The 23742-nt window shown below is 48.7% G+C and overlaps 1 protein-coding gene across 1 annotated transcript in view; it reads left to right on the top strand.

Annotated features, from left to right (window-relative positions):
• The first annotated feature begins 495 nt into the window (after window positions 1–495).
• The window catches only part of GRIK4 (glutamate ionotropic receptor kainate type subunit 4), a 123543-nt gene continuing 100296 nt past the window's right edge, over window positions 496–23742 (top strand). The window contains exon 1 of the mRNA XM_041480563.1: window positions 496–577. Within this exon, the coding sequence (XP_041336497.1) occupies window positions 496–577 (82 nt within the window). The remainder of the gene's footprint in view (window positions 578–23742) is intronic.

The raw sequence follows: 23742 nt of genomic DNA, 5'->3' as shown, positions 1-23742 counted from the left end.
CCCAAGTGACTTGTGCCTCCTGAACCCTTCCCTCAAATCACGTTTTGCTATGAAAATGTGTTGTCCCATCCTAAAATCAGAAGCCAGTATTATATAATGAGTTGCAGGCTGCTCTGAGTGGAGAGAGAAAGGGGGGGTGGGTGAGAACTAGAAGTCAGAGATGTGACTCAATATTGATTTCCACTTGTTTTTGTTGAAACGCTAAAAATGCCAAGATGAAATATTTGGACTTTTCCTCATGTTCCTTTCCTTTTTTTTTTTTTATTTTAAATTTTTTTTTCTTGCGCGGAGCTCTCTGCCCAGTTGGATTCCAAATCTTGAATAATTCATGGTCCGTAAATAGCTTCCTCCTCCTCGGGTAAACAGAGCTTTTGTCTCCAGAGCTGAGTGGTGCTGCTGGGGGGGAGCAGAGGGGCTCACGGCCGTGTCTGGTGTCTCCCTGCAGAGTTATGTCATGCCCAGACCACCGCAGGGCTCCATGAGGATTTATGGAAGATGCTCCGTGTCTTGGCGCCTCTGGTGCTCCTTCTGCTGTGGCTGATGAGGATCTGGGCCAGCCCCCATTCCCTGAGGATTGGTGAGTGCTCACCTGGCTTGGGGCTGGGTTTATTCTTCTTATTTCCTTATTAGGAACTCCTGCTGTGGAGTTGAATCTTAAAAACCTAATTAGAAATTAATAAAGCCCAGGAAGAATAATTGAGTGTAGTAAGGTTGGCAACACCTTACTATATACATATATATTTGTAAAATAAATATAGAATAGAATATATAATATAAAAATATCTATTATATATATATATAATAGATAAATATATATCATACATAAAACATACTTATATATATAATATATAAATAGATAATATATAATATTTAATATGTAAATATTTTTATGCTTATACGTACATCTATGTTCACACAAACAAGAGCAAAACTAGATGTACAATTTATTGTGAGATATTAATTAATATTAAAACATCTGCAAAGGCTTTGGTAGATTTTACCAGTCAGATGCTGGAAGCTGTGGCAGTATCACCAAGTTCACAGAGACAACACTGGCTTGTACCTCTAAAACTTGGTGTATTAGCAGAACTTGACCATTAGAAGAAGAAAAACTTGGTGTATTAGCAGAACTTGACCATTAGAAGAAGAAAAACTTGGTGTATTAGCAGAACTTGACCATTAGAAGAAGAAAAACTTGGTGTATTAGCAGAACTTGACCATTAGAAGACGACTCTGGTATTTTTTAATCCATATTCACTGTCTCTCCACCAGCCCTTACAATTGTACTTCCTCTGATGAGGAGATCAGAGAGAAAAAGCTGTGGAGAACTCTGAGATTCTACAGCTTAAAAAAAATAGTGGGGGAATGACTCAATATAAAATTAAAATGCTTTTCCAGTGATGCTCTGGAGGGATTCTTGGAACCCTCCCTGCCTGGTGGGGTGTCCCTGTGCAGGTGGGGCTGACACTGAGTGAAAGGTTCTCCTGCACGGTCAGTGGAGACACCAAGCTCCTCCCTGCACTTTGGGAATGTTCTGTCTCTAGTTTGTAAGTGAAATGCAGTTTGTGGTGAGCTGACACACTTGCTGAGCTCCTCCTTGTGTTTTGGGAATGTTCCCTCCCTCCTTTTGTAAATGGAGTTTATGGTGAGTGGAGACGCTGAGGTCCTCCCTGCACTTTGGGAATGTTCTTCAGTTTGGAAATGAAATGCAGTTTGTGCTGAGCTGACACACTTGCTGAGCTCCTCCCTGCCTTTTGGGAATCTTGTCTCCCTCCTTTTGCAAATGAAATGCAGTTTATGGTGAGTTTACACACTGAGCTCCTCACTGCATTTTGGGAATGTTCTCTCCTTCCTCTTGTCAATGAAATCAGTTTATGGTGAGCTGACAGACTTGCTGAAGCTTCTCCCTGCATTTTGGAAATGTTCTCGCTTTCCTTTTGTAAATTAAATTAGTTTATGGTGAGTTGACAGTGTTGCTGAAGTCCCTCCATGCATTTTGGGCATGTTGTCTCTTCCTCTTGTAAATGAAATTAATTTGTGATGAGTTGACACAGTTGCTGAGCTCCTCCCTGCACTTTGGGAATGTTCTCTCCTTCCTTTTATCAATGAAATGGAGTTTATGGTGAGTGGACATGCCGAGCTCCTCCCTGCACTTTGGGAATGTTCTGTCTCTAGTTTGGAAATGAAATGCAGTTTATGGTGAGCTGACACACTTGCTGAAGCTCCTCCCTGCCTTTTGGGGATGTTGTCTCTTCCTCTTGTAAACGAAATGCAGTTTATGGTGAATTTCTGTATCTGTGTTGGTTTTCATGGTGTTGATGTTGCCCTTCCTGTGTGAATTCAAAGCCACCCCTCAAAGAGCCAAAATCACCCCCTGCCATGTCCTCCCCTCTCCTAAACTCCACATAAAATTAAATATTTCTGTCACAAATATATTTGCCCTCCATCACTTGTAAATGAAATTAATTTGTGATGAGTTGACACAGTTGCTGAGCTCCTCCCTGCACTTTGGGAATGTTCTCTCCTTCCTTTTATCAATGAAATGGAGTTTATGGTGAGTGGACATGCCGAGCTCCTCCCTGCACTTTGGGAATGTTCTGTCTCTAGTTTGGAAATGAAATGCAGTTTATGGTGAGCTGACACACTTGCTGAAGCTCCTCCCTGCCTTTTGGGGATGTTGTCTCTTCCTCTTGTAAACGAAATGCAGTTTATGGTGAATTTCTGTATCTGTGTTGGTTTTCATGGTGTTGATGTTGCCCTTCCTGTGTGAATTCAAAGCCACCCCTCAAAGAGCCACTGAGGAGCTAAAATCACCCCCTGCCATGTCCTCCTCTCTCCTAAACTCCACATAAAACTGAATATTTCTGTCACAAATATATTTGCCGTCCATCAGTGAGCAAGGGGTGCCAGAGCCCAGCCTGTCCCCAGCTCAGGGGTGCCACAAGAGCTGTGCAAACCCCAAAATTCCCATTTGCAGGAAGCCCCAGGAGTCCAGGCCCCTTTGGAGAAGCACTCAGGGAGAGGCACCATCACTTCCCCTGGCTGCCCATGTGGATTAGGGAAGAGAAATCCATCCAGAAACCTCGTAATGGAGCTCACCTCCCAGAACTGACACTTGGCTGTGTTGTTTGGAAAGGAAACTGCTTCCCTGGCTGCTCCCCCTGCAGCCACCAGCTGCCTTTATTAACCATTTGTTGTGGATAAGCACCAATCCATTCCTGTCCCCGTGTGCAACTTTCACAGGTGACACACTTGAAGTAAAATTACCTCTCCCCTCTGCTGGTGGAGCATGAGGCAGCTCAGGAAATATGGGGAGGGAGGGTGTGAGCTGGCAGGAGCCTGGGAAGGGTGGCTGGGTGTTTTATGTCCCTGGAATCCCTGATTCATGTGGAGCACTCCCTGCACGCTCCCAGCCCTGCTGCCTGCATTTCACCTTGATGGACACATCCTCCACTCCAGCCAGCAGGCAGGGATGGGGATGGAGAGTCAATTAGCAGGATGCTGAAGGTGAAAATCCTTCATTTTGCTTTGTGTCCCATCTTTCTGGGGAGCACTGTGGGGTTTTTGGGAGTGAGGAAGAAAAGGGGAGCTCCTGTGACAGCACAGAGCTGCAAACCTGAGGTTAGTTTGTTTAACACCTCCCCGGAGTGAAAGGTGAAGGTGTTTGAGATCCTGAACCATTGAATCAAAATCCTTCATTTTGGTTTGTCTCCCATCTTGTTGGGAGTACTGTGGGGTTTTTGGGAGTGTGGAAAAAAAGGGAGCTCTCCCAGCACAGAGCTGCAAACCTTGTGGAAAAAAAGGGGAGCTCCTGTGACAGCACAGAGCTGCAAACCTGAGCTCAGTTTGCTTCCCACCTCCCCAGAGTGAAAGGTGAAGGTGTTTGAGATCCTGAAAGATTGAATGAAAATCCTTCATTTTGATTTGTCTCCCATCTTTTTGGGGAGCACTGTGGGGTTTTTGGGAGTGAGGAAGAAAAGGGGAGCTCTTCCAGCACAGAGCTGCAAACCTGAGGTCAGTTTGTTTCCCACCTCCCCGGAGTGAAAGGTGAAGGTGTTTGAGACCTGGGACTGTGATTTTTCAGCTTTTAAGGACTGGAAACTCAAATCTGTGCTGCAGCTTCCAGGTGGGAATGGCAGCTGCCTTCCAGCTTGCTTTGGTTTGGGGGGTTTGATGAGTGTTGTTCCTTCAAGCCACAGTTTCATTTTTATGGTGCCTCCAACAAAAAAGTTAATAAAAATAAAGTGCAGAATAAAAAGAAGGAGAAAAATATGACCAGCAGCCCTGAAATCATTCCCAAATGCATGCTTTTGGCAAGGCAGGGAGATATGGTATCTAGCAACATAAATCAATGCTCTGCATAGGGAAGGAAAAACAGGCCAGCAAGAACATTTAAATATTCAAAGAAAATGCGAGCAAAGGTTTAAAACAATCCTGGAAACCATCTGATAAGGGGCTGCTGAAATGCACATGGATGTGCTCAGTAATGGGAGGTGAGCTGGGCAGTGTCAGGGTGGGTTCTTCACCAGGAAAAAGGGATTATTCCCTGCAGCTCCTGGCTTCCAGGCAGTGGTGCTGAGTCAGGGGCACTTGGCTTGGGAACCGAGCCCTGAGCTTCCCTGCTGCTGCTTTTTTGGGGTTTGGGGTGGATCTTGGCCCTGGCAACCCTCAGTGGAGTGGAGAGGCAGCAGATTGCTTCGTCTCTGGGTGAGTTTCTGCTGGCCTGGACAGGACCACAGCGAGTGTTGCATTGCAGTGAGCTGGAGAAGCATCATCTGTGCAAGGAATTGAGCAGAATGTGGGCTACAGGGTCACCTTCCCCGTGCCTTTGGCTGCAGAGGAGCAGCCTGGAGGCTCCTGAACGCTCTGTTTCTCTCCTTGATACACAGAGAGGAAAAGCCATCAGTGCAGACTTGTTCTTTCAGGCTTACGTTGTTTGTTCCCTTCTGATGCAGCCCTGGAGAAACTCTCCTTGTTCCTGTTTTTCTGGAGACCTTGGTGGGGAAATCCACGTGTAAAAGAGCTTTATTTGAAATGGTGATGTTTTACTGAGAATGCCTTTTGTCAGTCAGCTCCCTGCTCTGTCTGGGTGAATTATTATCTCCGTGGACCTCAAAAGCTGGGTCTGATCAGGGAGGGAAGGAGCAGGCAGGGATGGGAGTGTTCTCAACAGCTTTAAGAGCTCTCAGAGGGAAGGAATTGCCTCCAGGCAGCCTGGAGCCCTTGGAAGAACCAGTGCAAGGCCTCCCGAAATATCCTGGGAGCTCTTGCACAGGTTGTGCTGCATCCAGCCACCCCAAAAAACAAAAATCATCAGGTTCCTCTTGCCCTCCAGGGCAGCATCTCCCCTGGCCCTGCTTTCCTGCAGCACACAACGTGTGTGGGAGCAGTTCTGGGTTTGTTTTTTGCCTGTTCACTGATGCTGAAGGAGGTGTCAGGAAATTTGCCTGAGTGAGTTATTTACTGGGTTATTTACTCGGCCTCACTGAGCAGAGCGTGGGGGCCCTAAATTGGCATTTTCTGGCTTGATTCATTGGGTGTGATAAAGAAGCTCATTTAAAATTCATACCCCGGCCAGAATTGTAGTTTGTCCATGGAATTGCCCTCACCAGGAGTAGGATCAGGAGCCCTGACAGAGGATCTGCTGACAAAATCCTTGTGAGGCCTCCTGAACCTTTCAGGATCGTCTCTGCCTGTCAAAATCCCTTCCCTGCCTCTGTCTCCCAGCTCTGCAAACTTCACACAACAACTCCAGCATTTAAGGGTGTTTTTTTGGGTGAAACTTGATGTTTTCCTGCCCCACACCCAGGGACTGTGCATCCACCTCTGTCACTGCTGTCCCAGTGCTTTGTGGCTCCATCCAGAGAAGCAATTTGTGCTCCAAGTCCTCATGAACCCCAGCCTGATGCTGGAACTGTCACTCTGGGCAGTTTGTCCTTGTTTCTAGGCATGATTCCAAAATTCTGGAGTGCCTGAAGGGCTGTGAATCTCCCGTGTCTGCTCTGGTTTCTGATTCTGGAACTAGAATCACAGGACCTTGGAGTGGTTTAGGTTGGTTTAAAGATCCAGTTTTACCCCTTTCCCACTATCCCAGTCTGTTCCAAGACACAGCCTGGCCTTGGGCATTTCCAGGGATCCAGGGGCAGCCACAGCTGCTCTGGGCACCCTGTGCCGGGGCCTGCCCACCCTCCCAGGGAAGGATTTCTTCCCAATACCCAACATAAACCTACTCTTTTTGAGTTTTAAGCCACTCCCCCTCATCCTGTCACCCCAACACCATGTAAAAAGTCCCTCTCTGTCTTTCCTGCAGCTCCTTCAGGCACTGGAAGGCACAATGAGGTCACCCCAAATCCTTTTCTTCCCCAGGCTGAACAATCCCAATTCTCTCAGCTTTTCACTGGAAATGTTCTCGGGGACCCCCCAGAGCTGTGGGAAAGCCCTGGCACTCATCTGTGTGTGCTGAAGGGGGTGGGAAGAGGCAGAGTGGAGCTTTTCCTGCCTCACTGTGGTTGCGTGGTGCCCCTTTGCCCCCAGCCCACCCCTCTGCCAGGGCTGCGGGTAGCAGAGCATCCTTTGCACAGCCCTGAATCCCTGTGCAGTCACCCTCCTGAGGTGTTTGTGATACACCAAACCACTTTGGCAGTGAGCAAAGGCCCCAGGGCTGCCCTGTTGGTGCAGTTTGTCCTAAGGTGTGTCTGAGCTGGAGGGCTGAAACATTACTTGTGAGGTAAAAATGAGCAATAACAGCAGTGGAATTGGGGTAGGTTAGCTCAGCTCCCTCAGGACACACAGAATTCTCCTGCAGGCACTGCAGGGAAGATCCCACAAGGCAAAATTAGCATTTTAAAGGGTGACTCTGATGATGAAGGTGCTGGGGAAGGAGGATGCTGATGTCAGCAGGTACCAAATTTTTCCTCCCAGGTGTCAGGAGGAGCTGGTGGGGGGAGAAGCCCAGCTGTGCCTTTCACTGTAGGCAGGCAGTGTGGCTTTGTGGCAGATTTTGTGCCATCCCCAGCTCCCCACCTCCTGTTTGCAGCTGGCTCACACAGCTTGAACCTCCCCTTCTCCCTCCTGCTGGAAACATTTAACACACACAAGGCACAAACTCCTTTCCTGCTGTAGCTCTGCCTGAGCCAAGCCCTTTGTGGATGCTCCTGATGGATCTGGGATGAAGTGGCCGTGGATTTGCTGTTCCCCAGCAGAGGAATGGCCTTACCCTGGCTTTGAAGCCAGCCAGGCTGCTGGGATCAGCTCAGAGCACAGGAGCAATCTGCAGGGCTCACGTGGTGGTGCTGTTGCTGGAAAACCTCCCCACTTGTCATTAGGATTAGTGTTTAATCCCAGCCTGGCTTGGGGAGTGGGGTGGGAGGAGGGTGTAGTTATTGGGATACAATATTAATATTTCCTCTAATATTAAAAAGAGCCAGTTAAATTCATTAAAGCAAAGTAGGTTTGTAGTTATTTATCATTTGCTGCTGGGGACTGGCGAGAGGTAGAGGAAAATACAATATTCATCTGCTATCTGGTCTTTTAATTTTGTTCTGATTATTCTTCTTGGAGAACGATGTCTTATTTATGGGTTCTGAGTTATGTGCATAAATATTTTTTTAAAATCACCTGTACAGATGCCAGGCCCTTCAGCAAAGCCTCATTTAGACTGACACTGAATCACAAATGGTTTGGGTTGGAAGGATCTTAAAGATTACACAGTCCCAATCCCCTGACATGGAGAGGAACATCTTCCACTGGATCTGGTTGCTCCAAGCCCTGTCCAGCCTGGCCTTAGACACTTCCACCATCCAGGGGCAGCCACAGCTTCTCTGGGCACATTTTGTCCTTGGATTCTTTGCAGTTCTCCCCAGGTATCCTGTTCCTGTGCTCCAGCACTGGGAGGAGAGGCTGCCACTGCCCCCTCTCCTTCACCCTCCCTGTCCTGAGCCATCTCCTGAAGGCAACTCATCCACGGAGGCTGCTCAAGGATAAAATGAAATGTTTTTTTCAGGAAAAGGCAACGGAAAGTGTTCAAAAAGGGGCTGGTGACTGGTGCAGTCATTTATAAACCCTGCTTTTCTCTGGAATGATCTGGTGAAAGGTGTTTTCTTGAAAGCTTTTGCTGCAGGACGCCAGGGCAGGGTGCTGCGGTTGGTGGTGGGCGTTGGGCAGTCTCCAGGAGGTTCGCACATTATTCCCACTAAACCTGTGGATGCAGCTTCTCCTGGGGCTGTGCTCAGCACCCTGGCAGCCTGCAGAGGCAGGAGGAGGCTCATTAGCACCATGGAAGTGTGAGCAAAAACTGCGGGAGGAGCGCGAGCGCTTCCGAGCGGGAACCGCGACCGGCCGCGAGCGGGATCTTGAGGGGTGCGGGAACCCCAAGGGATGCCCCAACCCCAAGGGATTCACAAACCCTGCACCCCTGATTTGGTTTTCAGCAGTGAGAGAGCCCTTTCTGGCAGATTGACACGATTGGGTACCAAAGAAGGAGGGATCAGTGGTTTCCTGCACCATGGAGATCTTTACGCAAATTTTACGCGGTCGAGGTTGGATGGGTTTGGCTTAAAAATCAACTGAGCTTCATCCTGTAGGGAAACTCCATGGAGAAAAGAGGGATTTGGTGCAGAGCAGGGAAACTCCACGGGAAAAAGAGGGATTTGGTGCAGAGTAAGGAAATTCCATAGGAGAAAAAAGAGGGGCTTGGTGCAGACAGAAACCCCATGGAAAAAAAGAGGGATTTGGTGCAGAGCAGAGCGAGCTGCCCTGCAAGGAGAAGGTGTCCAGGCACCAGGCAGATCATGCCCAGCAAAGCAGTGCCCCTTGCCCAGTGTGGGAGGGCTCTGCCTCTCTCCAGGCTGCAGCTTTGCCACATAAAACATAATGAGCTCCTCGTCTCCAGCGGAGGAATCCGGCACTATAATAATATGAATAATAAATAATAAGCAGATTTATATTTTAGATCAGTGCCACAGGGCACGGAGTGAGGAGGCACGGGGAGGGGGAGTCAGCCAGACAGATCATCTCTTTCCATCTTTTGCACCTCTGTGGCAGAGTTATTTTTCCTGATCTGTTCCTATTCATTAATGTCCGAGAGGCAGGTTATATTACCCACCCCAGGAGGCCTTTAAGCTTTGTTTTGATTCATTATATATCCACATACATATTATATAGATATAGATCTCTCTGTGCAGAGCAGCTGGATGGGGAAAGTGGCTGGTAGTTATGGAAAAGAGCCACGTTACTTAAGCAGCAAATCAACGTTCTATTTCTTCACTCTCTTGTTTATTGAAAGCCATTTAGCCACCAGCACGGGGGAAGCTCTGGTGCCCCTGGGCACAGCAGCAGCTGCTGCCCTGGCCTGTGTGGCTTTGTGGTTTTGGAAGGTGACTGGGTTGGAAGCAGGTGCTAATTCAGTAGGAAAAGGGAAATTTAAGGAGAGGAGCCAGGGGTTGGTCAGTGGAAAGGTGACATTTATCTCTTCCAGGCACAGTCCTGAGCTGTGGCAGGGTGACAGAGGACAGACATGCATAGGTACATGTGCAGAATTTTGTATCAAAGGTCTGGTTTTCTACATTTGTTCCTGAATATTAAACATTCTCCTAGAGCCAAGGATCAAGATCTGAGAGTCATGTAACTTGTTTTATATCTAAATACTGTTCCTGCCCCTGGGCAGCACTTTGTGTATTTAGCTGCTGAGCCACTTTTAATACAGATCTTTTTGCTTCACACAGAGGAAGCTACGGATAGCAAGATCTACTCTGCAATTTCTTTCATTATTTTTTCATATATATATATGAATAAAAAAGTCAATTACATGAATGAAAGATCCTTGGTTGCCTGCCTAAACAGCTGCCAAAATGAATTCCAACTCGGAGCCAAATTCAGCAAAGCTGGAATTTCTGCAGAGAGCTCCAGTGTGGCGTGAGATGGGATTGTGCAGGAGGCTGCATTACAGATTCCTGCTGCCCAGCCCCTCGCCCCTGGCTGTCCGTGTGGGCAGCCAGCAAGGATGGATTTCACTTCTCTGCAGGGCTGGATTAAATCTCCTCCTCAGAGCCGTGCTGGGGTGAGAGCCACCACGCTGCCAGGCAGCTGCCTTGGCACCCAGAGCACCTGGAACTTGGTGCCAGCCTCGGTGATGCTTGGAGCTCCAAATCCCTTCATCCCCTCAGACCAATTAATTTCCCTGTAAGGAATCAGCTGAAGTGAGCAGGAGAATTTGGGAGATGTGGGTAGGAGCTGGGGGGAGTTAGAAACCCTGGATAAGCACAGAGGGGAGGCAGATCCTCCACAAAGGCAGGAGCAGTTCTGGGAATGACTCCTGAGGATGGGGCACCTTGGAATGCCTGGCTGAAGAGCATGTTCCTTGTTTTTAGGGAAATGCAGGTCTGTAGTGACCACAATGTGATCTGAAGGTCCTTTTTGGGCAGTGAGGGGGAGCAGAGCCTTGCAGATTTTAGGTAGATGCCAAATTTCCTCAAGCTGAGTTGAGAAAAAGCCGAGTTTGTCACCGGGGAGCTGTTGGAACCTTTCTGGGAAGGACAGGGAGAGGATGGCAGATGGGAGAAGGAAGACAAAGAGCCACTCCAGCTCCAGCCTGTCGGAGCAGAGCTGAGATCCCCACCCTGGGAGTGCAAGGAGGGCTCTTTGTGCTCAGGGTTTTTGACTCCTGCTCTGTTTCTCTTGGCACGTCCCCTCGTCCTTGCTCTATGGATGGGTGGCTTGCAAGCTCAGGAGCTCTCCAGGCTGCCACGTGCCCGGAGCTGAGCTCAGTGAGGTGTTTAAGCCCTCTTGCCGAGCTTTAGGCACTGCAGGGCTGCTGGGCAACCTTCCCAGAAGAGGAGCTTTGACCTAGCAGGGCACTTCTCTGGAGTGCCCCTCTGCAGCTAATTGCTGCTGGCTCGGTGTCAGAGGAACACGGCCCCTGAGAGGCTGAAATCCCAAATTGTCCTGGCTTGGATTCAGCAGCTCCCACTCTCCATCTCCAGGTGTTAGGGACACACAGCACTTGGAGAAGGCCCAATCCCAGAAGTGGAGAAGGAGCTGCTGACAAAGCAGGGGGAGTGGTGGGTGCTGTCCTTCCCTTGCCCCAGCTTTGTGCTCCTCTTCCTCCTCTTCTCCCTCACAGAGACCTCACTGTGATCAGATCAAAGCTAAAAAAAATAAAACAGTGGGGGAGAAGAGAAAGATAGAAAAGAAATCAACTGGGGGAAAAGGGAAGGATGGAAAAGAAATCAACTGGGGCAAAAGGGAAGGATGGAAAAGAAAACCACTGAGGGAAAAGGGAAGGATGGAAAAGAAAAGCACTGGGGGAAAAGAGAAGGATGGGAAAGAAATCAACTGGGGGAAAAGAGAAGGATGGAAAAGAAAGCCACTGGGGGAAAAGGGAAGGATGGGAAAGAAAGACATTGAGGGAAAAGGGAAGGATGGAAAAGAAAAGCACTGGGGGAAAAGAGAAGGATGGGAAAGAAATCAACTGGGGGAAAAGAGAAGGATGGAAAAGAAAGCCACTGGGGGAAAAGGGAAGGATGGAAAGACCTGAGAGAATAGGAAAAGGGAAGGATGGAAAAGAAAAGCACTGGGGGAAAAGGGAAAGAAATCAACTGGGGGAAAAGAGAAGGATGGAAAAGAAAGCCACTGGGGGAAAAGGGAAGGATGGGAAAGAAAGACATTGAGGGAAAAGGGAAGGATGGAAAAGAAAAGCACTGGGGGAAAAGAGAAGGATGGGAAAGAAATCAACTGGGGGAAAAGAGAAGGATGGAAAGACCTGAGAGAATGAAATTTGTGCTTTTCTGTGGGGAAAAGCAGGGGAACATTTGGGAGAGAAGGAAAACACCCAGGGCACAATCCATGGCAGCAAGGGTAGGAAAAATGGAAAATAAGGGCCTTTTCTTATTGGGGCAAACATCCCAGAGCATCGTGTCACATCAGGGTGGCATCACAGCCCAGAGCCCTTCTTGGGGGTGTTGTTTGGAGAGGAGAGGAGTGTGGGCAGTCTGGGAAGCAGCAGGGGAAGATCCAGGCTGGAGGAGAGCTTGGAGAATGCAGATGTGACAGCACAGAGGTGGAGCTGGGAGGGATTGGGAGCAGCTCAGCCTGGCCTGGCCCTGACTCCAGCCCTGCCAAAGGAGGGCTGGGGATGTCAGGAGGCTGCAGGGAGGGATTGCTCCTTTTCCTTTCCATCACTAATGAATTCCTCTTGCACCTCCAGCCACTGGAGGGGCTTTGGAACTAAATGGAACTTTATGTGAAAGTGATGGCTGAATGTCAATGCTGCTGTTGAAGCCAGTTTGGGAGCTGGAAAGTGCTAAAAGAATTAAGATTGTTAAATGGAAATAAGTCTACTTGGTTGAGATAAAATAGGGTTTAAATGAGTGAAATTATCAGTGGATTACCCTTGTTAGAGCACTGCCTTATTTAATAAACTGGGTTTTAATCTGCTGTGAGCATTCCTGAAGGGGAAGCTCAGCCTGTGGAGGTGCAGGGATGTGAGGGAGGGGAAGCACCAGCTGTGCCATCATCCTCTAGGATGGAGCCACAGGAGCCAGAACTTGCCCAGGAGTGCTTTGCACTCTCACAAGGATCTTGTTCACTGCTTTACAAGTGTTGATCTTCGAGTTTCTCTTGCTCAGTTGGGGTGGCATCAGCTTGGTGCCTCTGGGTCCCTCGTGTCCCTGGGGAGCATTTTCAGAGCAGGGCCATGAGTGCTGCATCCTTTGGGGTGAGTGGGTGCACTCAGAGCTCCCTGGAGCCCTGGCAAGGGGTGATGCAGAGGGAGCAGCCTCTGGCTGCATTTAGGAGGGAATGAAAATGCTGGAAACCTGTGGAGTGCTGCAATTTTACCCCGAGAGAGAGTGTGGTAATTATTAATGAGCACTGATTACCTTCTGCTGCAGGAGCAGAGGTGTCACAGGAGAGCAGCCAGGTGCTTTGGGCCAGCTTCACCTGGGCACCTGGCTGAATGTCACCTGTCACCTCTCGTGTGCTCCTGGCCCATCTCTCTGTGGTGGCAGCTCCAGATGCTTCCAAAATTGCCTGTGGAGGGAAGGGCCTGATTTCTCTCAGCACTTCTGGGACTCTGCTCTTGGCTGCTGTCACCTCTGAGCCTGGAGGTGACAGTCCCTGGCCTAGGGGGGAGCATCAGGTACAAGGGACAAAAGCACAAGGAGGGATGAGGCTTGGTTTTCTTCTTGAGCTTTCAGAACATCTCGTGCTCTTTACTTAGAAGATTTGTGAATTTTCTTTCTTTTATATAGTCAGTTTTGAGAGAGAAATCAAGCCATGAGTGGGTTGGGAGGCCCAGGTGGGATGCAGGAATCCAGGATCAAATTCCAGCCTTGGGGTAGCCAGGTTGTGGGTAACCCACCTGGATTATGCTCTTGTCTGTTCAAAGGAGTCTGTCCTCCATAAATATTCCATTTTTGGTAGCCTTGTTGTTGCCAGAAGGGCTGATAAAGCTACAGGCAGAGCTGAGCCCATCCTGGATTTTATCTCCTTTCCTGGGCCTGTCCAGCAGCCTGGTCTCTATAAATGTCAAAAGTTCTTGCATTTCATGCAGCTGAAGTTGTGTTCAGGGGGAGTTCAGCGCTGGAAGAAGGCAAGGAAGGGGCTCTGTGCCCCCACTCCTCTTGTATTTCCTGGGTTCCCTGATGAACCCAGGAAATACAAGGAGGAAGTGAAGGAATCTGACTTTTTTTGGGCATTCCTGCTTCACTGGGGGCCCTGCTGCAGTGCCAAGAACTTTTTCATTCCAGCCGTGCTCAGACATGCCCTGATCTTAACGATCACAGCAGACACAGCAAAAATCAGTGCAGCTGGCAAAGAAATACCTTGCAGTGCTCGAGCAAAATCACAAACCCCAGATGCCTCCTGAGCCCCAGCTGAGTTTTTTAGGGCCAGCTGAGGCTGCAGTGGCTTTGTCCAAGTCTCCACGTCCCCAGCATGACCAGTCCTTGCAGGCCCTGTGCTTGGCACAGCTGAGGAGCACCAACAAGGCAGGAGATGGTTCTGAGCTGCCCAACTCAGACTTTGGGAGCAGAAATCTCGATTTCCTCGGCTGTGGTTGAAACCCAGCTCTTCCCTCCTGCTTTTAAATCCCATGGAGCATCTCATTAGGAGCAAATGATGCCTCAGGCAAGTGGAGCTGTGGAAAAGTAATCTTTATTAAGCACCCTCAGTGGTCAGAGCTGCTTGATGAGCTCTGGAGTTTTATTTGCAGGCAGCTCGGGTTGTTGTTGGGCAGGAAAAGGCTCTGAGCTCCCTCCAGCCCCTGTTTTCTATTTCTGCCCCTGCAAACACTGCTGTCGAGTGGATAAGTCAGGAACATGAGAAGGGACACGGGGTGCCTGCAGCTCATCCTGAGCTGGACACAGACACAGATTCCCCTGGAAAAAAAGGGGTAAAGAGCACACAGATGATGAGGATTTTGGCTGGTGATGGATTGAAGAGCTCTGGAAAATAAAGGGGTGTGAGCGAAGGTGTTCACACCTCAGGTGACCTGAGGTTGCTGCTGCCTTTGCAGGGTGGGATCTTTCCAGACTGAGCTGAAAATCTGGAATTTCTGCTGCCTTTGCTCCTCCTCCTTCTCACAGAATTCCCAGAGCGGCTCTGGCTGCCCCTGGATCCCTGGAAGTGTCCCAGGCTAGGCTGGATCACCTGGGGTGCTGGAAGATGTCCCTGCCCCTGGCAGGGAGATGATTTTAAGTTCATTTCCCACCCAACCCATTCTGGGATTTTATATTTCCTGGTTGCTGCCCTTCTGAATGACAAACTGTGGCTGTTTGCTGTCCTGGGGCTGTCAGATTTCATTGTGAGGAAATGAGAAGCATTTTCAGGCATTAGCTGGCAGCACGGAGAGTTTTAGAGTAGCAGTTCATGCCACTGAACATGCTTTTGGAAGATGTGTCCTCATGCTTGGAGAATCAATTAACCTCGAAACCATTTGGTGGCTTGGTTTGAAGAACACTGGCTCTGAGAATTTCCTCTCCTGCTGCTAAAATCAGCCACATTCAGCGTGAAGCATGGATGGTTTCTAGCACTGAAAGGTGAAGTGAGAACAAAAAAAAAAACAACAAAAAAAGAGAATAAAATAAAATAACAGCATAATGCCAGAAGAAATGCAAAAAAAAAAAAAAAAAAAAAAAAGAAAAAAAAAGAAAAGAAAGAGCATCTGTGTGACTAAAACCCTTGTGAAAACCAGTCATTTGCTGAATATATTTTGTTTTAAATGTCCTGGCTCTGTTCTCTGCTCTTCCCCACCCTCCCCATCTGGAAAGCATCCAGCATTATCCATGCCTGAAAAAGCAGCACTGGCTGTGTGTTCTGCTCGAGCCAGCACCTGCAGGGAGCTGCAACAGGTCCCTGGCTGCCTGCTTGGTGTTTTTGGGGCTTTTTTTTGGGGAGAAAAGCAGAGTGATCTGTGCACAGCAGTGGGAAGGGCATCCTCACCTGCTCTGCTTGCAAGGTCAGGACAAAATCTCCTCTAATTCTGGAATATCATCCCTTCCCTGCTGCTTTTATGGATTTCTCTGCCAGAGCTGAATTAAAGCAGCTTTGGGGAAAAAGTGTTGCAACCTCCTTGACCTAAAGTTCTCACCCCAGCAGCTTCATCCTCCCCCCTTCCACAGTGGGCTCCAGGAGGGTGGATTTTGCTTTCAGTTGCAAAAAGTGAAAAAAACAGAGGGATTGAATGCAGACATTGCTGCTTACATCTCTCTCACCTTCATTTCCCTTCTGATTCTGGCAGCAGAGCTCAGCCCTGGGTTTTTAGGTGTTCTGGATTAAACTTTTCCAGGAGAAGCACCAAATTCTGGCTTCCCCTTCTCAGAAAATCATTCCCTGGGTACTAAATCAGAATGGGTTCAGTTAAAAGCTGAGAATCCAGAAATGTCAAATATTAACACTGGGTTTAGGTGTTTTTCCAGGCAGGTTATCAACACCTGAGCAGGTGGATTTCTTGTTGCACTGAGAGCACCAGGGGCTGTGGTTGTTCTACAAGGTTCTGGCTGGGTTTTTTCTGCTTTTTGTAATCCTGGGCACGCCACACTCATGCTTTGGATTTCGGTCTCAGCTTGCTAATCTACTTTCTGACCTATAGAAGAAAATAGCTGGTAATTATTTGTTTACTTTGTGCAGTTCAACTGAGCAAGAGCTTCCTTAGAAGAGCCAGGCTGGGTGATTAGGAAGGGAGGTTTATTTTATTTTGGTTTAGTTGATTTTCCCTGGCACGTTGTCCTTTTGTTTGGAAGGGCTGAATTTCTTGGGGGGGTTTTGCCTCTTTGAAGAGGATTGAACTCCTCGGCTGTGTTAAAGAGTGAAAAATGAAGTAGGGAGGGGTTGTGGGGGGTGAAAAGTCAATTTTTACATGCTGTGTTGTCAGGGTTTGGGAGATGGGGCTGGCCTGAGGCCGTGAGCACAGCAGTGTCACCCTGATGGATTTGGATGGGCTGTAAGGCTCAGCCTGGGCTGATTTTCCCCCAAATTATTCCTCAAATTCACTCTGAACTGCACTGCAGTTCTGTGAAAGCAGGAGGGTGCTGAGCATCTTGCTGTCTGCAAAAAAACCTCTCTTCTGGGCTGGGATTATTCAACTAATCTCGTGATTATGGTGATAATCCCCTTTGCAGTGACACCCCTCTCCAAGGAGCTTTTCCCTCGGGCCCTTCCAATCCCAAATCCCATTTTCTCCTAATGCTGAAGTGCTCTATATTAAATTAAGACACTCTCAGGGATCAGAGGTGTAAAAGTCCTGTGGTATTTAAAGCTTTGGAGTCTTTTCCTGACCCACCTCCTGGGGCTCGTGGTGGGGATGGAGGAGAGGGGCTCAGCTGTTGGAGAAGGGATGGATTTTTACATTTCTCCCCTTGTTTTTGGAGCAGAACAAGCTGTGGGCAGTGCCCCAGCCTGGCCAGTGATGCTCTGAGGGCCAGATGATTCCAGGTAGGATTTTCCTGCTGGGAAAGCAGCTCCTTTCCCTCTCCTGCTGCCAGGTGCTCGGCGGCAAATAAATATTTTGCTCACAACTCATTGGAGGTGGCATCTAACCAGATGTGCTCTCACTTGGTGCGGCAGGAGATTTATTTGGTTGTCCATTTATAGCTTATTATTTCCTGCTGTCTCCCCCCTCCCCAGCCTAATAGCAGTTTGCTATCCACCAGGGTATACATTTTCTTCTGATTAAGTGCCGCTTAGCCGTTGGCTGCTTGCTCATTTTACTTTTATAGACACATTTACAGAGGCACAAGCGCCCAGGAGCAAGGGTAAGGAGAATGGAGACTCGCAGCAGCTTGATTAGATTGGATTTTAATAAAGTTTCCAGCTAAGCTGCAGCACAACTATTCCTCACTGTGCTGATGATCTCCAGAGGTTCTTTCAGCCCTGGTTATTCCCTGGTGCTGGACAAGGGCTTGGACAGTGCACCTGTGCAGTGGGAGAGAATTCCCATGGAATCCTTGACCAGCAGGGATCTCTGAGCTCTGAACACCTCCGAGCTCGTCTCTCAGGGGCGAGGAGAGATTTATTTTTTTCCCCCCCATCTTTCCAGAGCTGCTAATTAGTCGCAGATGATGAGATAATTTATAAAAATTAGGAGCGATTTTCCCTCATTGTGCTAATATAGCTTGGCAATAAAACTGCTCTTTTAAGGGGGTGACTTTTCCCTAATGCAGGGATCAAGGCTAAAAATACATCCCCGTGGATGTCAGCAGAGAGGGGGAGCGTGCTCCGTCACCGTGCGCGAGGAGCTCTCCCAGAAGTTCATCAGAACCACGAGAACGAGCTCAAATTGAAATGCAAATCCCAGCCTGGCTGTTGGGGAAGGCGCTGCTTGGTGGTGTCACCTTGGTGGCAGGGATGGGGGGACAGGCAGAAGGTGGCAGGGATGGGGGGACAGGCAGAAGGTGGCAGGGATGGGGGGACAGGTAGAAGGTGGCAGGGATGGGGGGACAGGGAGAAGGAGGCAGGGATGGGGGGACAGGTAGAAGGTGGCAGGGATGGGGGGACAGGTAGAAGGTGGCAGGGATGAGGGGACAGGCAGAAGGTGTTTGGGATGGGGGGACAGTCAGAAGGTGGCAGGGATGAGGGGACAGGCAGAAGGTGGCAGGGATGAGGGAACAGGCAGAAGGTGGCAGGGATGGGGGGACAGGCAGAAGGTGGCAGGGATGGGGGGACAGGCAGAAGGCAGCTGCTGTGGCAGGAGGCTGGAGCAGACAGGGTGTGTGACGTGGGGGCTCTGGCAGGTCGCTGCTCTCCCCTTCCCCAGCAGCGACAGTGACTCAGTGCCAGCTGCCCACGTCCCCAGGCAGCAGCAGCAGCTCGCAGGGACAGCCACCAGAGCAGTGTTTTGTCTCCTGTGCAGCGCCCAGGGGAGCGGAGGGGGCTCAGCAGCACAGGGAATTTCAGATGGAATTTGGAGCAGCTGGATTTGTGTCCTTGCATCCTTTAAATCCTTTCTTCTGGGATGGCTGCAAGAATCTTATCAGTCATTTATCTACTTGGATATGCCATATCTCTTTATCTAGATATCTTTGCCCCTCCTGTGGCACTGGGACATGTTCCATGTTCCCTGCAGAGCTGGTGTTCAAACCTTTCTCATGGATTCCCCTGATGGGAACCCTAAAAGCCCCTAAAAGACCCCTAAAGATCCCTAAAAAGTTCTGTGCTGGCAATCAGAGATGGACGGGACTCTTGGTTTTTCGGTCTTCAGGTTGTTGTTTATTTTCTCTTATTAGAAGTTCTGCACGTCCATCCTAAAAACCCAAAATTCTAAATTTTTCACCCTGTGATAAACTACACTACTGTCTATTTCACACTCTCATAGATCCCAATTGATCCCAAAATCTTGGAAGTTCTCTCCACGGACAGAGGTTAAAAGCAGTGTTCTCCTGGGGGTCAGGACATCTCAGGACAGGCAGAGAAACATTCCCTGGGTTCCAGCAGGCTGGGGCTGAGGCTTGGTGCTGGGATTTGTTCCCAGTGCCCTTTTTGTGTTTGGAAGGTGCTGTTTGCCCCTTCAGCTGCTCCAGGATCCAGCCAGGAGAGCGTGTGTCTGCTCGGTCCAGTGGGAACTGAGAAACAGCACAGGGGGGCTGCTGTGGCAGTTGTTTGGAAAAAGCCATTCATTAGGCTGAGGAATGAATTTTCCATGAACTCAGAAGGCCTCCAGCGCTCCCTCAGGCTCCTAATGATTTTGTCACAGTGTTAATCCCTCAGGTGAGCGGCAGCATTCTGATATCAGCAAACAAATTACGTTTTCTGTGCTGATAACCCAATCCAGAGTCAGGCATGAGAGCAGAAAACAATTCCTCAGTGTCTAATTCCTCAGTGGCCAGGGTTGAGTTGAGCTTTGGGGCTGGGCTGGATTTGATGATCTTGAAGGTCTCTTCCAGCCTGGTGATTCTGTGAATTCTGTAATGCAGATGCCAGGCAGGGCTGGATGCAGCTCCCTGTCCCCCGTGGCATTCCAGGGAATCTGTGTTTGCACAGGACACCCAGGGAACCTGGTGTGGTTTTTTAGTGATGCTCAGGATGCCCCTTCCTGCCTGGAATTATGTATTTTGAGAGGTGCTGGAGAGTTTCCTGGAAGGCAAATCCCAGTAAAATGGAGCTGGGGAGGGTCAGGTGGTTTTTTGCAGCAGGTGATTGATGTGTTGAGCTCAGAGCATGTGGTGGGTACAGAAAGTTTGCACAGATTTAAGGGGAAACTGGCCAAGCACAGGGGAGAGAAAAGCACTTAGGAGTTATTAAATATATAAACAACATCAGTTTCAGAAGTTTCCTAACCTGAGAGTAGCCCAGGGCTGGGAGGCTATTAGCAGGAATTATTGGATGGACTTCTGCTTTGACAGTAACATTTGTTCTTACAATCCAGATATGAGGCAGAGGCACAGAGAAAATGAAAGGAATTGCCTGTAGCAAGCTCTCAAATTAGCACCTCTGTCTCCCCAGCCCCAGCCTGGTGCAGTGTCCATCAAGGCCTGGGAGTGTGGAAATCTGCCTGGGCTGTTAGCAGCAAACAGAGGGAAATTGTGGCAGCAGTGACACAGCGACAGAGAGTGAAACCAGCGGGATCAGGGGTGGAAAAGGATTGGGAGCACCTGGGAGCTGGAAAATTCAGCTTGGAATCACACCCTGGTTTAGTGGGAGCAGAATTCATGTAAAAATCTTTGGGTTTTGTCACATGAGAGCGCCCCTCTCCCATTCCCACTGCTGAACATTCATTTCTGCTTTTTAATGCCATCCTTAAATATCTCCCTCATCTCTAAATGATTCTGTCCTGTGCTTTATGGTGGGATTATCTTGCTCTCCCCATCTCTCCTACCTCAGCTTTAGTTTCTAGGTAGAGCAGGCTGTGTTCATTCAGCCTCTCTGGAGATGTTAATGCTCAATTCTCTCCAGCATTTTACTGCTCTCCCTTTTTAATTTAAGCATTTTCACAGTTTTGTGCGCCTTGCTTTATCTGTGTCAGACACAGAGCCATGAGCACAGCCTCTCTGGGACAGCACCAGGAGCACCCCTGTGCTGGGTGAATTCTATCTGGGATGTGCCTTTGAGCCTCCCCCTCCAGAGTCCTCTATAGTTCACTCTCTCAGACTTTATTTTCTTCAGTTTTCTTCCTTTTTTTCTTCTTCTTTTTCAAACTCACAGCCTTCTGATGGTGCTGCCAAAAGCTGTGTGGCCTCAGGCTGTGCTCTTGTCCAGCACGAGTGAGGAAATTGGAGTGGGGTGTGGACAAGAGGCAGAGCTGGGACAGGGGCATGACAATTCCCATGAAAATCAGGGAATTTGAGCTGGGATTAGGACCAGCTGGACTTGTCCCCTTGCATCCTTTAAATCCTTTCTTCTGCAAGAATCTTATCAGTCATTTATCTACTTGGGTATGTCATATCTATTTATCCAGATGGCATAATAAATAATCCTGATTTACATCCATCCATCCAAACATTGGCAAAGTTGTGCTAAAATCTGATCCTGTTTTGCAGGGAGCCCCTCTGCTTTTCCTGTTCTGTCCTTGTGCCTTCATTCCTTATTCTCACATTCCTTACTCTCATATTCCTTATGTTGCATGCAGAATAATTTGGTGTATTTTCAAGGATCTTTGTAAGCACAAATATTTGGTCATTACTGAGAACGCAATTACAACGTTAATTAAGTTTTTTGCAAGTGGAAACAAATGTTAAATGGCAAGGACAAAAAATGTGTCTTCGCTGTGCTTGAATTCCTCTGATTATCAGTGGAATTGGGATGGGGTGAGGTGGGATGGGGTGAGATTGTTGGGATGGGATGGGATGGGATTTATGGGATGGGATGGGATTGATGGGATTGATGGGATGGGATGGGATGGGATGGGATTGATGGGATGGGATGGGATTGATGGGATGGGATGGGATGGAATGGAGTAGGAAGGAATAGAACAGGATGGGTGGATTGGGATGGAATAGGATGGGATGGGAAGGAGAATGGGATGGGATGGTATAAGATGAGATGGAATAGGATGGAATGGAATGGGGTGGGATGGGATGGAATGGGATGAAATGCAATAGAATAGGGTGGAATGGAATGGAATGGAATAAAATGGAATTCCACTGGTCCAGAGGCTGCAGGGGAGTAAGGAAACCTTCTGTGGATCTGGGAGTGTGTGACTGATGTTGTGATGGCAGTGTGGGATGGGAGAGGATGAGGAGGGCAGCACTCTCCTCTCATTAGCAAGTGCTGCTCGCTCTTTCAAAGGGAAAATCCAAAGCTCCCCGGCCCCCTGGCCCTGCAGGTCAATGAAATGAACACTCACTAATGGCTGAATCAGAGACTCAACGACTTCATTACACTTGTAAAATCAATGGCCATTACCCAGCTCAGCTCTGATCTGAGCTGCAGGATGTCAGCGCGGCCTGGCAGCCGGCAGAGGTTTGTGAAGGTGTCTGGAGCCCATGGAAACACTTTTCCTGACGGGCCAGACCTTGCTGTGATGCTGCAGCCGTGCTGCCTGCAGGGCAGTGCCACAGCCACGGCCAGGGGAGCCTCTGGCAGAGCTGTCCTGCAGCAGGCAGGCCACGGGCACAGCAGCAAGGACAGCTCATGATGTAAAAGCCCACGCTCCTGAAGGGCTGCTGAGGCAAATTTGGAGCTTCTGGACTGCTGCTGGGAGGCCTGGATGTAAATGACAACGCAGCTAATAAGGTCTAATTGGCTATTAAAGGAGGAAGCAGCCCTGGAGATGCTGAGGGCCAATTAACCCTGGGAGCCTGACACTGCTGCTGTGCAGTGATGTGTGAGAGCCCTTCAGGAGCACAGAGAGGACAGGGGCACTGGAGGTCCTTAGCCAGACCCTCTGCAAATTGCTGGGGTATCGCAGTGCTGGCTTGTGAGCGCTCCCCTGTCCCTGCAGCCAGAGTGGATTTGTGGCTGAGCAGGGCAGGCAGCCCCTGCAGCCGCCCCAGACAGCCCTGCCTGGTGGAACTCCTCAGCAGGATGATTTTTCAAACTCTGCTGGGCTCTGAGGGGACTAAAAGCCCAGTCAGGTGAGGTGGAGGCTGGGATGGAGATGCTCAGTGACGCCAGGGGAGGCAGGGAGCTTGTTGTGAATGCTTTGTGGGGTGCTCCCGGCACGAGTGCAGAGACGAGAACCTCAATTCCATGTTTCAGCAGGCTGGTTTATTGTATTATGATATAGATTATATTAAAATACTGCATTAAAGCTGTACTAAAAGAATAGATAAAATACTACACTAAAGCTGTACTAAAAGAATGGAGAGAAGAGGATTCATCAGAAGGTTAGAAAGAACAAGAAAGGGATGTATAACAAAGACTTGTGACTCTTAGAGAGTCCGAGCCAGCTTTGTTGTGAATGCTTTGTGGGGTGCTCCCGGCACGAGTGCAGAGACGAGAACCTCAATTCCATGTTTCAGCAGGCTGGTTTATTGTATTATGATATAGATTATATTAAAATACTGCATTAAAGCTGTACTAAAAGAATAGATAAAATACTACACTAAAGCTGTACTAAAAGAATGGAGAGAAGAGGATTCATCAGAAGGTTAGAAAGAACAAGAAAGGGATGTATAACAAAGACTTGTGACTCTTAGAGAGTCCGAGCCAGCTGCATCTGTGACTGGCCATTAATTAGAAACAACCAACATGCACCAATCACAGCTGCACCTGTTGCATTCCACAGCAGCAGATAGTAATTGTTCGCATTTCTTTCCTGAGGCCTTCAGCTCCTCAGGAGGGAAAAATCCTAGCAAAGGATTTCTCATAAAATATTATAGTAACAGGAACTGCCCTTGGAATCCTGAGCAAGCCAGTCCAGAGGCTGTGGGAGCCACCAGGGGCTGTGGGAGGCTCAATCAATCATCCTGCCTCAAACACTGTCTGGGATCAGGGCCGTGGGGAGCCCGGGGTTTTGACACAGGCTTGTTGCTAATTTGAATAAACAAATTGTGTCTAATGGCTTTGTCTTCTAATTGATGCCAGTGCCTCCTTGATAAGGGAAAACAGATATTCAGTGTTGCAAAGAGAGCTACCTGTTTTCATATCTGTTCTTCTGCTAGGAGTGGGCAGGCAGAAAATGGGATTGGGTGGATTTGATGAGGAATTGGGACTTGGGAGTCTCAGAATAATGTGGACCATGTCTCAGACTTTGGGGTCGATTGCATCTTAATGACATGAGGGTGGCTTTGTGTGCTGCTGTTGTTCTTCTTCCTCTCCCTCCAGTTCATTAAAATCCAACTTTTTCATTTTTTATTTTATTATTGTTAA

This window comes from Pyrgilauda ruficollis, unplaced genomic scaffold (genome assembly GCF_017590135.1).
Source record: "Pyrgilauda ruficollis isolate IOZ18807 unplaced genomic scaffold, ASM1759013v1 scaffold52, whole genome shotgun sequence".
NCBI classification, from domain to species: Eukaryota; Metazoa; Chordata; class Aves; order Passeriformes; family Passeridae; genus Pyrgilauda; species Pyrgilauda ruficollis.
Note: the sequence above shows the minus strand (reverse complement) of the source record. Positions and strands in the feature narration are given on the sequence as shown.